The sequence below is a fragment of the Rhododendron vialii genome, chromosome 13a, assembly GCF_030253575.1.
Source record: "Rhododendron vialii isolate Sample 1 chromosome 13a, ASM3025357v1".
NCBI lineage: Eukaryota > Viridiplantae > Streptophyta > Magnoliopsida > Ericales > Ericaceae > Rhododendron > Rhododendron vialii.
In genome coordinates, this window is record NC_080569.1 from 10,056,402 (window position 1) to 10,071,475 (window position 15,074).

A 15,074-nucleotide genomic window follows, 5' to 3' on the forward strand; every position below is an offset into this window, starting at 1 on the left:
ATCTATTATTTTGTTTCTCTTTTATGTCTTTTGCCTATATCTTTTAGTATGGATCTCGAAAAATATGCAATATAGATCTTGTTTGATAGATCTCGATTAGTTCAATAATACAAAGTTTTTAAAATTATGAAAAAATATTGTAGATTAAAAGATATAAGCAATTAAAAAATGACACGTAATTAAAAAATGGACAATGAAAATGGGACAGAGAGAGTATCAGATATTCTCATTTGTTTCCATAATAAAATAACATCAGTCTTGTGAGAAATGTTATTTTTCAGAACTGACTTCCATCTGTCTTAAAAAATTGATTGTCATGACAAAAATTAGCTGAAATTTTCATTTATATTTTCATTGATTTGTAAAAAAAAAGACTATATCTTTAAGTATGGATCTCAAAAAATATGCAAAATATAGATCTTGTTTGATAGGTCTCGATTAGTTCAATAATACAAAGTTTTTAAAATTATAAAAAAACATTGTAGATTAAAAGATATAAGCAATTAAAAAATGACACGTAACTCAAAAATGAACAATGAAAATAGGACAGAGAGAGTGTCAGATATTCTCATTTGTTTCCATAATAAAATAACATCAGTCTGGTGAGAAATGTTGTTTTCAGAACTGACTTTCATCTGTCTTAAAAAATTGATTGTCATGACAAAAATTAGCTGAAATTTTCATTTATATTATCATTGATTTGTAAAAAAAATAGGACTCTCAATTAAACAGGTAATCCCCATTTGTACATCTATATCTTCACATACAGATCCATTTGGGAATCATTTCAGATCTCATAAGGATAAACGGCACTGCTCATTTTGTTTACAACATTTTATTTAGAGTCCTTATAAAAAATCAGCTCAATAGAAGGTCAGTATGGATGTTAAAAAAACATCCAATTTTGCTTCGGAATTCATGCTTAAATTCTAAAGCAAAGTTGAACGTTTCGCAAACGCCACTGTCGACATCTGATTAAACTCATCTTTCAAAAGGTCTTTAATAGCATGTTTTAAACAAAATGCATCTCCGATCATCTTTGTAAAATCCAAAATGGGTTCGAAATGAATATGTACACGCAGTTCAGACAGACAAGACCTCTTGTCTGTATCCGTATTGTTTATGTTCACCTAAAAGTGAATAGCTTTTAACCTAGAGCAGTGCTACGTGCACAGCAGCTGCTACACAGCAGCTGCTACACAGCAGTTGTGCACAGACCCCATTTTCTCCCGGCCTAAATTCTGAAGTGATTTTGAGTGTTTTGTTAACACCTCTAACGATATCGAACGAAGCTCATTTTTTACAGAGACCTTAAACGACATATTTTGAACAAAATGAGCGGCTCCGATCATCTTTGCGCGACCCGAGGCGGGAGAAAACGGGGTCTGTGCACAGCTGCTGCTTAGCAACTGCTGTGCACGTAGCTTTTCTGTTTAACCTACAACTTTAGAGAAACGCAATAGGGAGAATTCCAACATGAAATTACATTCAGTAAAGCTAGGCCTGGCCCGTGGATTCCAAAAATGGGATGCTCACAAACTGGGTCATAGGCTACTTCAAGGATGGCTACATGGGAGCCCACCCAATGTGGTGGACAATTGAATATTTCACCTTCAACCATGCATATGAGACCACGCCAGTACGCCACACATAAATAAGAGTTGACTCCACAAAAGTCTAAAACAGGTCCTACTTTAACCCAAATGACAAGAAATTATAGTCCAATGAACTGTGTGCAGTGCCAAAAAATCCAATTGAGAAAGAAAATGGGTGAAAAAAAAAAACAAAAAAAGAGGCGCTCTATTCTGATTCTTCATATCTACAACAATAGAACCATTAATATGTATTGACAACTTTATGACTAATTTCAGTTCTTGTGTAGCCCTCAGGCTTCAACCACTGCCCAGAAAGATAAAACAACCACAAAAACTATTCAATGTTCATTTACCCTATCGTTAGTTGTTGTATTCCTCATCATTATCTTTCCCTGGGGAGCAAAATACTCAACATCTGGAAGATAATCTGCCCGCATGATAACACTCGGCAGCCATCAACAAACCATATGTGTAGCATTAGCAAAGCTGGATCTTACATAGTTCTGCAAAACAATATGAACCATGAGAAAAAGACATCACATGTGATGCAAAATATGCGATAAGATCATACAACAAACAATGGTCTTTGCATGAAAGGATGGCGGAACGATCTGAAACAACTCATAGTCACCCCCCTCCCCAAAGGAAGGAAAATTCATGTCAACAGGCCAGAGAAAAATACCACAGGCTACAAACGATCGCACCACATACTCCTATAAGAGATCATGGTAACTATAAATCTCTAAGTTCCCTATTTTAATGGCAAAACTTTTATTCGAGTAATTACAAGTTGACATCAAGAGGTTATACAGTTCTTAGAAGGAAAGAGAACATAAACAACTAAATGAGAAAGGTGAAATAGTAAGGCATAATCTATCTCCAGCCGTCATATTCATATTCTCAAAATGCTAAGTGCATCTCCAACCCCTACTCTAAAACTCCATTGAAGAGTATGGGAGAGCTCCAACTCATCCTCTATATGACTATATCTCTTCTCTTGTTGAGAGGATAGGTTTTGGTCCTCTATATTTAGAGGATGGAGAGGATGATTCTCTATTTGAGAGGATGAAGATTTTAATCTTCAAATGCATATAACTTTTAATCACTAAATTTATATTTTACAGGAAAATGAAAAATTGTTGAGTTTTGAAAGAAATAGAGATGAAAATACAGGTGTGTGGTTGGAGTAGAGATGAATAGTAACATCCTCAAAGGTTACATTTTGAATATAATACACTATTTTGATACTCTATTTGAGAGTGTTGGATTGGAGATGCTGTAAACAGATTGAAATGCCTTCGTTAAAACTGAGACATTCATTCACCACTTTACAACAAAAAAAGAAAAAGAAAAACCATGCCTGAGGCTCAAAAAAAAAAAAAACCATACCTGCAGGTTTCTGCCAACTTTTGTTTCCGAGGATTTGATCCCTGACATTTTGCAATCCGCAAAGCCAAACCAATCAAGTGTCAGTTTCATCCTTCTCGACCAAGGCCACCATTGTCCACATATCAATCCGTTTCTCCAGTAAAGCCAATACGTGCTGAAGCAAACAAACATATTGATGACAAGTCACATTCCGTATGTGCGATTGTATATATCGCCTGAATTGGGCATCCGGAACTTTGAGTCCTCGTAACTCGTATACATGTTAAATCCCAGCTTCTCATTTCTTAAAAGCTCTGCCATGCCCATAGCATTTCCGCTATGAACTTCATTCCAACCATCCCACTGACCATTTGACATGATTGCACCACTGGACTGTTGGAGATTGAGATGCGACAAAGGGGCGGGACTGCTGGCCTGTGGTTGCTCCATAATCCTTGAAGGGATTCTGTAAGCATCACTATGTGGAGCAAAACCATCCTCAAAGTTGGTAAATCTCTGGTTCTGTATTGGAGAAATAGATCTTTGCATCAATAACTGCAGTCTAGCCCCATTTTCAAAGGAACTACTTAATTGTGAAGAGTAGTTTGATCTCATGTCCGAGGTGGCAGCGTTATTCAGCCCACTAGGAAGTCTCCCCTTGCCAACTGCCAAAATTGCAGGATCCATAAATTCAATATCCCCCCCACTACCACTGTTTCCTGTTGGTGGTGCCTCATATGGATTTCTCAATGAGGAAGTATCAACAAAAGTGTTCCCTGCAAAATGGGGGCAGAAAGAGGGATGTCCACAATTCAGAAAATCGTAGTAAAAAAAAAAAACTACTTACAAAAAGATAAGGTAATGAGAGTAAAGAACTAACAAGACATGGCATCAAAAGTCGGTTCTGTTCTCTGAGGAGAAGAAAAGCCCGGAGGTGGTGCTCTGTTGGGCCCTGTAAATCCGGGAGGTGCAGAAACTGGACCTCTCGAAACTACAAGATGACATTGAAGAGGACGGAGATCAGTAAAGTTAGAGAAAGAAACCGCAAAACCAACAGAAAAAGAAGCATGAGCAAAAATAATCAATAAAAAAGACATTCAAGAGACGTGGAGGGTGAGTTAGAGTAATCTATACATTGTCGCACATAAATCCCGCATCCGAGAAGAGCTCTGAAAGGAGATAAGCTAAGGAACTGGCTAGGTGTATAAGGAGATAACATACTTACTGGACACATCGGATTTCCAAGTCCAGAAGTACAAAAACATAATATAATGTCAAAGACGAAAATCTCACTGGCTCTGAATTACCAAAATCTCCATCAACCCCTCCTGCTCATGTTGAGCTATTTAAAATACCAAACATAACCTAACTCTTACTAAATCTTAAGACAATATAATGCCATGAAATATGCCAAGCAGCAAACTAAATCAAAATAAACACACTACACTCAAATTTACCAAAACTTCACTCCACAATGCCTTAAAAGTAGAACAGCTCTTCACCAGGCTCCCAAGATGATATGCTGATAGAACTTAACAAAAAGCCCAAATAGACACTCTCAAGTACTTTTGCTGAGTGCTTCCACTCGATTGTCACCATCAGCAATTAAAATGCTTCCAAACATTCAGCTGACATTCAAGACTAAATTAGTAACAGACCACCGGACTAGCAGTAATTATATTCAAATCATTCCTAATTTTGCCCTCTTTCAAGCATGTAATATGGTTCACAATTAACGTCTTTAGAGCTATCTTTTACCAACTCATAGCACTAATAAAATCCTCAAACATAACCCCAATCAGCATGTTGTGTTTTTACAGCATCAGACAGGATCACAGGAACTGATTAGTCATGACAAACTACCTGCCCTGTGAGTTCAAAGTTCAAACTTCCACAAGGATTGTCAAGTTAATCATACTACTATGAATTGTAACCACACACACAAACACATATATATAAGGGGCAGATTAAGCACCAAAGCTTGCATGAAGGAACACTGTGGATACTGAGTATGACAGTATGTTAATTCCCACAACATAGAAGCCACATCACACAATCCAGGAGAAAGCTACATATAGGAAAATATGTAAACACGTATACGCAAAAGGAAAGGAAAAGAAGGCAGCAGCAGCAGCAGCACAGGCAGAAGAAGAGGAAGAAGAATCTGTAGCAACATAGTCTCCGCTTGTCTGATGTAAATATCAGAAACAAAAAAAAAAAAAGAAAAAAAATCCCAACAACAAAGCCATGGAAGAATTCCCAAAGAATAATAGTATACTTGTGAAAAAGATAGTGGTGAAAAACTGGGTAAACTAAAAGCAACATCCCAGAGATAATGGGTGAAACTTAATCTAAAGAACCACCCCTTATACATGAGACAAACCTACTATTGATCCTGAGCAAATCATCAGTTGATGACAATTATCTAATCCACACCTGGAAAGAAAACCTAAAAAGAGCATTCAAGAGATACATACATAGTAGATACAGGAACATCAATGAAGTATATGTAGTTTCGTGGCCACCGTAAGCATAACATACCAAAAATTACTGAAATATCTACTGAAGGCAATGATAACTCACCTGAGAGCTTATTAGAAGAGAAATAAGAATAGCTGCCGGCGAATTTATCAGGTTCCTCATTGTTAAAAGTAGAGAAACCATTAAAATCACCAAGCTTATCAGTATTAAACTTGCTTTTTTCTGGAAGTTCAAGTCCTAAAACACGGTCCCTCGGCACTCGCCCATTATTGTTCAAAGATGGTCCAATATCTGATACTCCATTTTTAGACTCCTCCTGTCTCGCAAAAGAGAACCTGGACTGACTGTTGTTTTGAACTTTCCAGGAACTTGATAATTTAATAGATGCCTCCCGCCTATTATTGTCACCCAACAATTTAACCAAATTCTGCGGTGAAGTCAATGACTCATCCCAAGCATCAAAGTCCATTGACAACATATTTGATATTATACTGCTTTCCCCCATATCTGCAGCAACATTATGGTCAGCATCAGATGCTTCACTTCCAAATCTCCCAACAACCTTCTTTTTCACTTCACTTGGAAGTGAAAAAGAATGTCCAACTGTCGTATCTGAACCAATGTATTTACTTATCATATCTTCAGAGTATCCATTACGTACTTTTGGAACATCAGATGAACGCAGTAGCAACCCCTTGTCAACTCTATTATCTACAATTTGAGGATCTTTATTGAACATAACAGAGCCATATGGCTCATTCTGCTGAGAAGAATATAAACTAGACTGGCATGAAACATGAAAGGAGTTAGACAGATTAGGCAAGTAGCTTGTGCTAGTAACAATTTCTGAATCCTCACACCCCTGATCTTCAAAAGATCGAAAATCCTCTTTCACTTCAGGAGATTCAACTTGCGAATCTCGTTTTCCTACTTGAGTTTGTGAATCTGAACTCCAATCAGACTGTTCTCTCGTAAGAGAATCTAGTTTAAAATCTGATTGTTCCCTTGTAACAAAAATATCATCAGTAGAAAACAAAGCTTTCCCAAGTGCAATTGACGTTGAAGGTCCTCTTAGGTGCTGGTTTTGTTGTAACACCTGATTTTTTTGAAGTGACTTAATCAAGGTGGTTTCAGAAAGTGAACTATTAGGCGTAGTATCAGCAGAATGTTCATCCCCAAGTCGTCTACCAATGCGCAATGACACCATATCAGAACATGCACTCTGAATATTCCCATTCAAAGAAATATTCAGGTCTTTATCTGCACTGAAACCGAAAGACTGCCCAGAAAGGTCGAAAGAATTTGTGTTATTAGATGCTGCACTAATGCATCTATCTTTGTCCTCCAACTGTGGCGATTGCAACAGAACATCCACAGTTGTGGTAGCAGGAATTCCTGGTGTGGCAGGACCCTCATAAGCAGCAGTTCTGCATTCCTCTTTAGGAATATGCTTCTTTCCAACATCAACATTTGATGGAGGAACCTGTATTGTTCCTCCAGCTGCCGTCGAAAAGGCAATTGACCCATTAGAGTTTTCATGTTTCTGGTATGAAGGTCCATTTGAACACGGTAAAGTTCCAGATGGTGGCTGGTTAGTAGAGGCACGCATTCCCCTAGAATAAAAGTCAAACTATAAGTATGTGAATCTTAGTATAATAAGGATGGTTTACTCAGTTAGTTGCATACCAGAAGGTTGCTCCTGGAAGAGCAACAGATCGACCAGAACTACTGTTTGGCGGAGAATCACAGATACTGCTGGCTGGATTCTGCCAGTCACATGGAAAGACAAACTTATCAACAAGGATCGCAAATTACTCCACAACAGCCATTCACGGCACATTGTCTGTAGACAACCTCAAAATAAAGTGACAGTGACCATGAATCACCATTTTCCATATTTGTAGTTGGGAATCCTGAGAATCCACTCAATAACTAGCATACTAAAAATAAAATACGCAAAAAGCTAATCTCCTCTGGCTCCATGTAATGAAACAGAGCTCAGCCAAAGGTACACTGAAATCATTCACTCTTGGTGTTGTTCTCCTTGGCTTTTTGAGCGTTTCGTCCTTATTATAAAAAATTGCGTATATTAGTTTTGCGCCAAACTTTGATGGATTATTGATTCGTCCCGACAAGAAGAATCGGGAATTATCTTGGATATTTCCAAAATATTTGGGTAAAACTCATAATGTTTTACTTTCCTGATTCGTCTTGGCGAGATGAACCAATAGTCCATAAAAGTTTGGCACAAGACTAACGAACACGGAAATTTTTTGAATAAAGACAAAACTCAAAAATCTCCCAAAAAAGCCAAGGAGAACAATTTTTAAGTAGTGTAGATAACTTAATAATTTCCCATGTGAAGAACAAAACAAACACTAAAAAAGAGAAGGTGAAAACTAAAGGTCTTACATTTGAAGCACTTTTACTGAGAGATTTTCCGGAGGTAGCAGAGCTGTTAATGTGGTATTCCTCCGCTGGTGGTGGTAACACATCCCCTGATCTCCGCTGCATGTTATTTGTAGCACCAGTAATTTGTTGAACTCTACCCCTTTAAAATAACTATGCAAGTTAATAGCTATCCAATAAACTGCCAAAACAAAAATCAATAGAAAGGCAAAACAAAGCATTCTTACTTTCTCGGTATGCAAGAGAACATGCAACCATTACATTTCAGTTTAATCAAAGTATAAGGGAACTTAAAGCAGGATGAGTCAGGAAAAAATGCTTAAACTTCTTCAAAAACACGACTTAATTTGCAGCAAAGTCCATAGCTCCTTCAATCATTCCTAGGTTGAAAGATTAAAGCAACTGACAATTTCGGCAATATTTGCAAGATATCAGGAACTTAAAAGCCAAGAAATACCAAGGTTCAAGTCTCAAAACACCTAATTCTTCCAATAATATTAAAAATTTAACCAAACAAACCTTAAAGAATAAACTTGTAAGAATTCCTTCAAATTTCAACTGGTGGTCCAGTCAACTTTTCAAATTGAGTTAAGCCAAGCCAAACTGCCTCAGGCAAAACTGATAAGTAAAATACGGTGGAGGGAAGACAAATAAGATGGCCCAATCCTTTTATGCATCAAATCCATGCATATCATTTTAATTTGAAGCATTCTCCAAATAACAGTTTCCAGCCTTCAAAGTAGCTCAAAAAACATTCACACTCAATTCAGACACAAAAATCAAAATTACTACAATCTTGCAACTGTACCAACAATCTGTCTAATTTCATCACAATTACATGAAATGGACATTTTATTCATCAGAATCATCACTGGAAATTTTCTAGCTTGTATAGAAGTATCTGCAATCCTCAAAAGAAACAAGGTAAATGAGGGATGGCTATTTGGTCCGAACAGAGGGATTTACAGCAATATTTTCCCCTCTTGGATAAGTGATGGTTTTGAATACCAGGAAAGTTATCAACGCAAGAAAAATTGACATGTTCGTTTTTTTTCCAAACCTTGACAGGAAAAGATTAGCAAACAGTGGATGTCATGCACAGATAGTTTAAATTGTTAATCTCGATTCGTACCGGCCGGTATGTACCGGATTTGTATAAAACCAGTACTTTGCATGTCTAGTGCCATCTCGGCTCGAATATCAGTCCTTACCGGCGAGTACCGGAAAATTCGGCCGATACCGGGCGAGATGGAGGTACCGGTGAAATCGTCCAGTACTGTTCTGTCCAGATCGCCACCAGAGAGAGAGAAGGGGAGAAAGAGAGAGGAGTTATACGGTACCTGTGTTTGCCATAACTGGTTGAGAGAGAGAGAGAGAGAGGAAAGCAGGAGTTTTTTGTCTGAGATGAAAAAGCGCTTTGGTGATAGGAAGAGCATTGGGAAGAGAAAAAGTATTTACACAAAGACAGCAAACACCTTGAAAGAGGAAATGTTATTATTACACGATGTGCATACTGCAACAATACTTTTTGAAAGAATACATGTACACCAACCAAAAGAAATAAAGACTAGTAGTAGTTTTTTTTTTTTTTTAAATAAAAATTAAAAACTACACTAGTGTATAGTAATACAGTATGTAAAAGAATATTATATATATATGATTTTTAACAAGTAAACTTGTATTTGACGGGAAATCTGAAACCGTACGTACCATACCAGTTGCAAAACCAGTACCATGTCCGGTACGGTATTCAAAACCATGATTTGAACTGTAACTGCATGCTTGTACACACAAATGAAGATTATTTGCACGGGGAAAGTAAACCGAATGAGCTAGAGAATGATGACGGGGAAGAGCGAACTGCGGTTAGGAATACAAATGAAACCTATGGAACAGAGTGGCAGAACTTGAGAAGAAATGGAAGTACAGAGATGCTGATGGTAATCAAGGCTATCATGTCAGAAACTACAAATGCAGATTACTGGATCCTATTCAGATCGGAACCCAGTCCATTGACATGCATGACTCAGATTCATATTCTTCTTCAGTATAACCAAACATTATCAATTGCAACCAGTGTCTGAATATGGTGCTTAAAAGGCTAAATTGTTTTGACAAGTTAAAATAGGCTCGAATAACTTTGAGAAAAACTGCATCAGTATAGCAATGGTTTTAGCATCCGCAACACCTTGCGCAATAACGCAAAATACAAATTAAAAGGACAGGAATTGCTATCCCTTCTTGGGTAATATCATTGTATCTATCCATCATACAGTCAGTAAATTCATTAATTCTGAGCAGATAACATTGAAGTCAAAGGGCAATTGACTTTCCTAGGGTTTACACCACAAGAGAGGGGGAAGAAATAATATTTATTATCTACCCAAGTTTTTAACAATGATCCATAATTCTTCTCAGATAGGTTCATCAATACTACTCTAAGTGTTGCTCAAACATCCATGCATGAGCCAATAAAATGGACTGAGGGCCAAAGGGCTGTATTTTAACCAAATTAATGAAATACTCCCTCCGTCCGGATTTAATAGTCCTTTTTTGGAGTTCGTGTCATTTTTCAATCGATTATATCTTCCAATTTATAATATTTTATGTGATTTCGAAAACATTGTATTATAGAACTAATCGAGATCTATCAAACAAGATCTATATTCGATATGAAATTCATTACGGATTCAAAGATATAATCCGTTTTTTAGCCAGTTAGAATAGAACTAGGGACAATTAAATCCGAACGGAGAGAGTAATAAACAAGCTAATTGGAGGAGTCTGACTATGAAGATACCTTGTGTATTCGGATACTATTTCATCTTTAGTGAAACTATCCTCTTGTGAACCAATCTCATGCAAATAGAGGCAATCGGGATTGCTGCAAGGCTGCATCAACAAAAGCTCCATCCTTAATTAAAACCTTAAATGAAGTTTCACCAAATGGCACATCGATTGAACAATTTCCAATACCATACCAAATTTCTCAACCATGCATGACAGTACTTTGTGGTTCCGAAACATGCCCTGTAACATGGAATTCAAACATGCAAATAAGGGAAATACAGAATAAAAGCTAAATCTTGGATTGATTGTCTTGATTGAAACATGTGCCAACCTCAAAGATCTACCATCCAAGACAAAACCATGTACTGACTGAATACAACGAACTGCTTCCTCCTCTTTTGAGTAAGTAATATATCTGGAACAAATATAGCATTTTGAACAGAAGATTTATTATGTAATAAAATGGAAATATAAAAGCAAAATGGGATCAATAACATGATCTCAGAACAACTACTGGAGAAACAACACAGATGACTGAAACTCACCCTCAGGTTTTGACTAAAGCACGTTACGCGTATATCAAGTAGTAATGAACCATCCTATTTTCACTTGTGCAAATTAACTAGTGAATAAGCAGTAACTTGAGCTGAGCAACCGCTATTTGAGAGTAACATTTGTAAGTAATTAACTCAAAAAGTCTCTTCTAAAGGGATTGAAACTTACACACTACAAGTATTGTTTGCAAACTGTTGAATAGTACCAGCTGCTGTACGAGATATAGACACCTTCAGCACCTTTCCATACTGACTAAAATACTCTCGGCGCTGGAGAAGCTGCTTATAACATAATACAGAACAGTTAGCGTACAGGTCTCTGTGCCTCAATTATGAGGAAGGAGAAAAGGTGAGAGAAGAGGACAAGAGGAAGACCAGAACGCACATCTTCATCAGCAAGATTAAGAGGTAGGCCCACAATGTACGCCAGATTTCGTCGAATTACTCGAACATTACTGAGTTGCTTTCTTCCATCAGATGTCTTGCTTCTTGGCTTTTGCAACTTCGTTTTCCTGTCCATGTTCATCTCAGCTACCAACCTGCCAAGTGATCATGATGACCATGACAATAATAACGACAATGTTTTTCTTTTTGAATAAGTAACAATAACAATGACAACGATAATAGTACCATCGATATTAAATGAGTATTTCAGGAAAGAGTTAGAAGTTGGCAAATATGTCCCCATGTTACCTTTCACATTTTGCAGCTGTTCCAACAATCTTTTCCTTGTTATAGGGGGCGCGGCATGCTGGACACCGCCCTTCTGTCTCATTCTTCTCAGCCATGTCCATTATCTGATGCCAGCACCAAATACAGATCTGCAAAAATGCAAATATGGTTTCAATAATATAGCCAGGACAAGATACCATAAACTATCCCCATTGTCCTCCAAAATAGCCTCGCTGAAGAATCTTTCACTTATACCCGTAGATAGGTACTGTACAATCTTTTGTCTGCAAAACTTGTAACTTTGGAATTCGGATTTAGTAGAACCAACTTGTAAATATTGTAATGCAAAAACGAGGTTAAATTGCCAGAATTCTGTTCGTTTTACGACAGTCTGTCATGTACCCTAAAGGTGATTTGTGACCTTGAGATATATGAATTTTTATTTGTACACAACTCCCCAGAGTGCTGATTTTATGATATCTCTAGGCAGTTTCTCGTGGAGAAACAAATCGTAAGGGAATACTACATTATGCATTACTTGCAGTATGCCATGACCTATTCAAAGAAGGTGAGAAAAGAAAGGGCCACAAACCTCGTAACCACATTTGCAAGGCTTCAGTTGCTGATCAGTCAAGTCCATCTCTTCCGCGCAAAGTGGACAAGTCTTTTCCCCCTGGTCACTCATGATTGCCTTCAAAAATAATACAACTAATAAATGATAAGACAATACGAAAGACATTCCATGTGCATTGATTTCAACCATGGATAGCCATGTTGGAAAGTAAGAAATGGAAGCATCTCATGTTTAATTAACTTACATCACTGATCACCCCAAACCCATCCCACTCCCAGAAAAAAGTGGGGTGGGATAGTAAAATTAAACTTGTTCTCTGTGGGTTTTCCAAATACCAATAATTATTTTTTAATTAGTTGAATGATTACTAAACTCACCACCCTAGCCACATAGCAAAGGTCAAACACTGGTAAATCTAACATGAAAGCCCAATAACGCAGAAATAACAATGGGCTTATATAGAAGCTAGACACAGAATTTCCATATACCTCCCTGTGGAGGACTAGTGAACATTTACCAGAAAACAACCAAGATTACCATTGGAAGTGTAACCATTTGCAGTGGGACCCCTAACCCTAACACGTCCATACTCTAACCCATACAATCTATGCTCCCATCCCCTAATAGAAGCGAGGTGGGTCTGGCAACTAATAACCCCAACCACATGGCCATTCCTACTTGTAGATTCGGGGGCAAAAAAAAGATAAAGAATGGGCTATGTTACATGGATTCAGGTAGTATCGGGTGCGGGTGCGGGTGCAAGTCCAATCGTCGGACCTTCCCAAACTTAAATGTTAGGCTACTAGGATATGTGTCCTCAAATTGGGTATGGGTACAACAAGGACGCGTCCTGAACACTTGTTTGTAGTATACAATTTTTTTTAGAATATGTACCCTAAATTATAATTAGAAATGTATTTAAACAAGAAGGGGTTAAGAAAAATAAGTTTTTGCTATTTTATGTCCATGTGAAATACTCGAAATATCATTTTTCTAGCTAATTTGATATTGTTTTTCTGTAAATAACATAACAATTAGAGGATCCGAGTGTCCAAAATGGATACGGGTGTCACACTCATCGACAAGGGTAATTGGGCCAAAAGGAAGGATCCATGTAACATAGGTAATGGGGTTTGGGGAAAATGTTTCTCCTATGAAACCCCACCGTTCCACGTTGCAGAATAACCTGCTGCCCACTGGGAACAACAGGAACCAATCCCCTTTTCTTTTTTTCAATAACTAAAGTGTCCGGGCCAGCTTACGTAAACCCCAAATCCCCTATTCGCAAGTTAAAATCTCCTACATTCTTAGTTGAGGCCGTGTTACTTTTTCACCTTACACCAAGGATAACAATGCCCAAAACGATTAAAAAGGGCACACGAAACCGCAAAAGGCAACTAACTGCCAGCTGAAACTCACTGTGTGTGTCTGGAAATCTCAAATTAATCACTCAAAACCACAAGACTCCCGAAATTCGAGACTTTGCTCAGCTAAATAGATTGACAACAGACACAATCCGACACATGCACAGTCATCATCAATAACAAAAAGGGGGGGGGGGGGGGGGGGGGGGGGGGGTGGTCCGTGGAAGTAACTAACAAATCAGACCACTTGAAAATTTCAACTCCACAATCAAACAAGAATAAATCAATTTCACATCGGGCACGTAGAGTAAAAACCTTCACACAAATCGAAATCGATCGAAAGGGAGAGAAAAAAAAAATCCGAGTGAAATCGAGCAGAGATGAAATTAGGGATCTTGATTGACCCGGCTGATTGAGATTTGGGAGAAGGATCTAGAGAGACCGGAGGCCGGAAGACTTACAGTGGCGGCGGTGGCTGGTGAATCGAGGAGATGAATCGGAGAGGATAGAGAGAGAGAACCACAAAGCCTTTGCAGAGAGAGAGAGAGAGAGAGAGAGGAGCGAGTTTGTGGCTTGGGATGGCTATTTTATGCTGTTGTTTTCTTATGCGTCGCCATCAATTGCTCAAATTTTGTGCGAATTCCGTAAATTGCCCTTGGAATTTCTCCGGTACTACGAAAATACGCCTCTACATACATTTCCGGCTGAATACATATACTATAATACGGAGTATTTCTTATTTCTTTTATTGCACAAATAAAATTATTTTGAATATTCTATGTTCTATGAAAACTGCTGAGAGTTTTACTCGGACGGGGAGACAGTTCTACTCGTCAAATAAATAAGTATTTTGAATATTTTTTCTTGGAGATCATTAGATTTGAAATTAGGCTCGAATAAACTACTACGCATTTTGTTCGACTTACTAATTTTTACAATATCGAAGCTACTCAAAATTAATTTATGATCCTCTCGATTAAATCTCATTTTTAAGTCGAGCTTGTGCATTTTTTTTTTAAACTCGTCAATTTTTTAACTACTTGGCTCGTTTGCTCGTTTGCTCGTTCATAAATCATACATGTGCACTCTAGTTTTGTCGAGCTTTTGGGAGTTGGATGTTGTTTCTGCTTCGAACCCAATGCGGGATCGATCAACTCTGATGCCACATTTTATCAATTGGTCATGTTTATTTATCCTTGTCAAGAAAGTGTTTCAAACAATAAGAAGGGTGAGTTTTAGACAAAAATTTTAAGAACTTTTCTCGAAC

At 37.7% G+C, this 15,074-nt stretch overlaps 1 protein-coding gene across 1 annotated transcript; it reads right to left on the minus strand.

Annotated features, from left to right (window-relative positions):
- Window positions 1–1,818: 1,818 nt before the first annotated feature.
- Window positions 1,819–14,434, minus strand: LOC131314826 (uncharacterized). The gene is made up of 14 exons (XM_058343690.1): window positions 14,269–14,434; window positions 12,462–12,560; window positions 11,891–12,018; window positions 11,583–11,736; window positions 11,367–11,476; window positions 10,975–11,058; window positions 10,835–10,883; window positions 10,654–10,745; window positions 7,857–7,995; window positions 7,131–7,210; window positions 5,547–7,057; window positions 3,844–3,954; window positions 2,985–3,739; window positions 1,819–2,098 (listed from the first exon to the last, which is right to left on the minus strand). Exons 2-13 carry the CDS (start codon window positions 12,552–12,554, stop codon window positions 3,168–3,170), a joined length of 3,123 nt encoding a protein of 1,040 aa, XP_058199673.1. The 5' UTR covers window positions 12,555–12,560; window positions 14,269–14,434; the 3' UTR covers window positions 1,819–2,098; window positions 2,985–3,167.
- Between the last annotated feature and the right edge of the window lie 640 nt (window positions 14,435–15,074).

Excerpts from the sequence above, each read along its gene's own strand:
- LOC131314826 (XM_058343690.1), bottom strand. The coding sequence starts at position 12,554 with ATGAGTGACCAGGGGGAAAAGACTTGTCCACTTTGCGCGGAAGAGATG. Across the intron at positions 10,884-10,974 it reads TTGGATGGTAGATCTTTGAG|GGCATGTTTCGGAACCACAA; the intron begins GTTGGCACATGT and ends TCCATGTTACAG. Across the intron at positions 7,996-10,653 it reads ATAGTATCCGAATACACAAG|GGGTAGAGTTCAACAAATTA; the intron begins GTATCTTCATAG and ends GTTATTTTAAAG.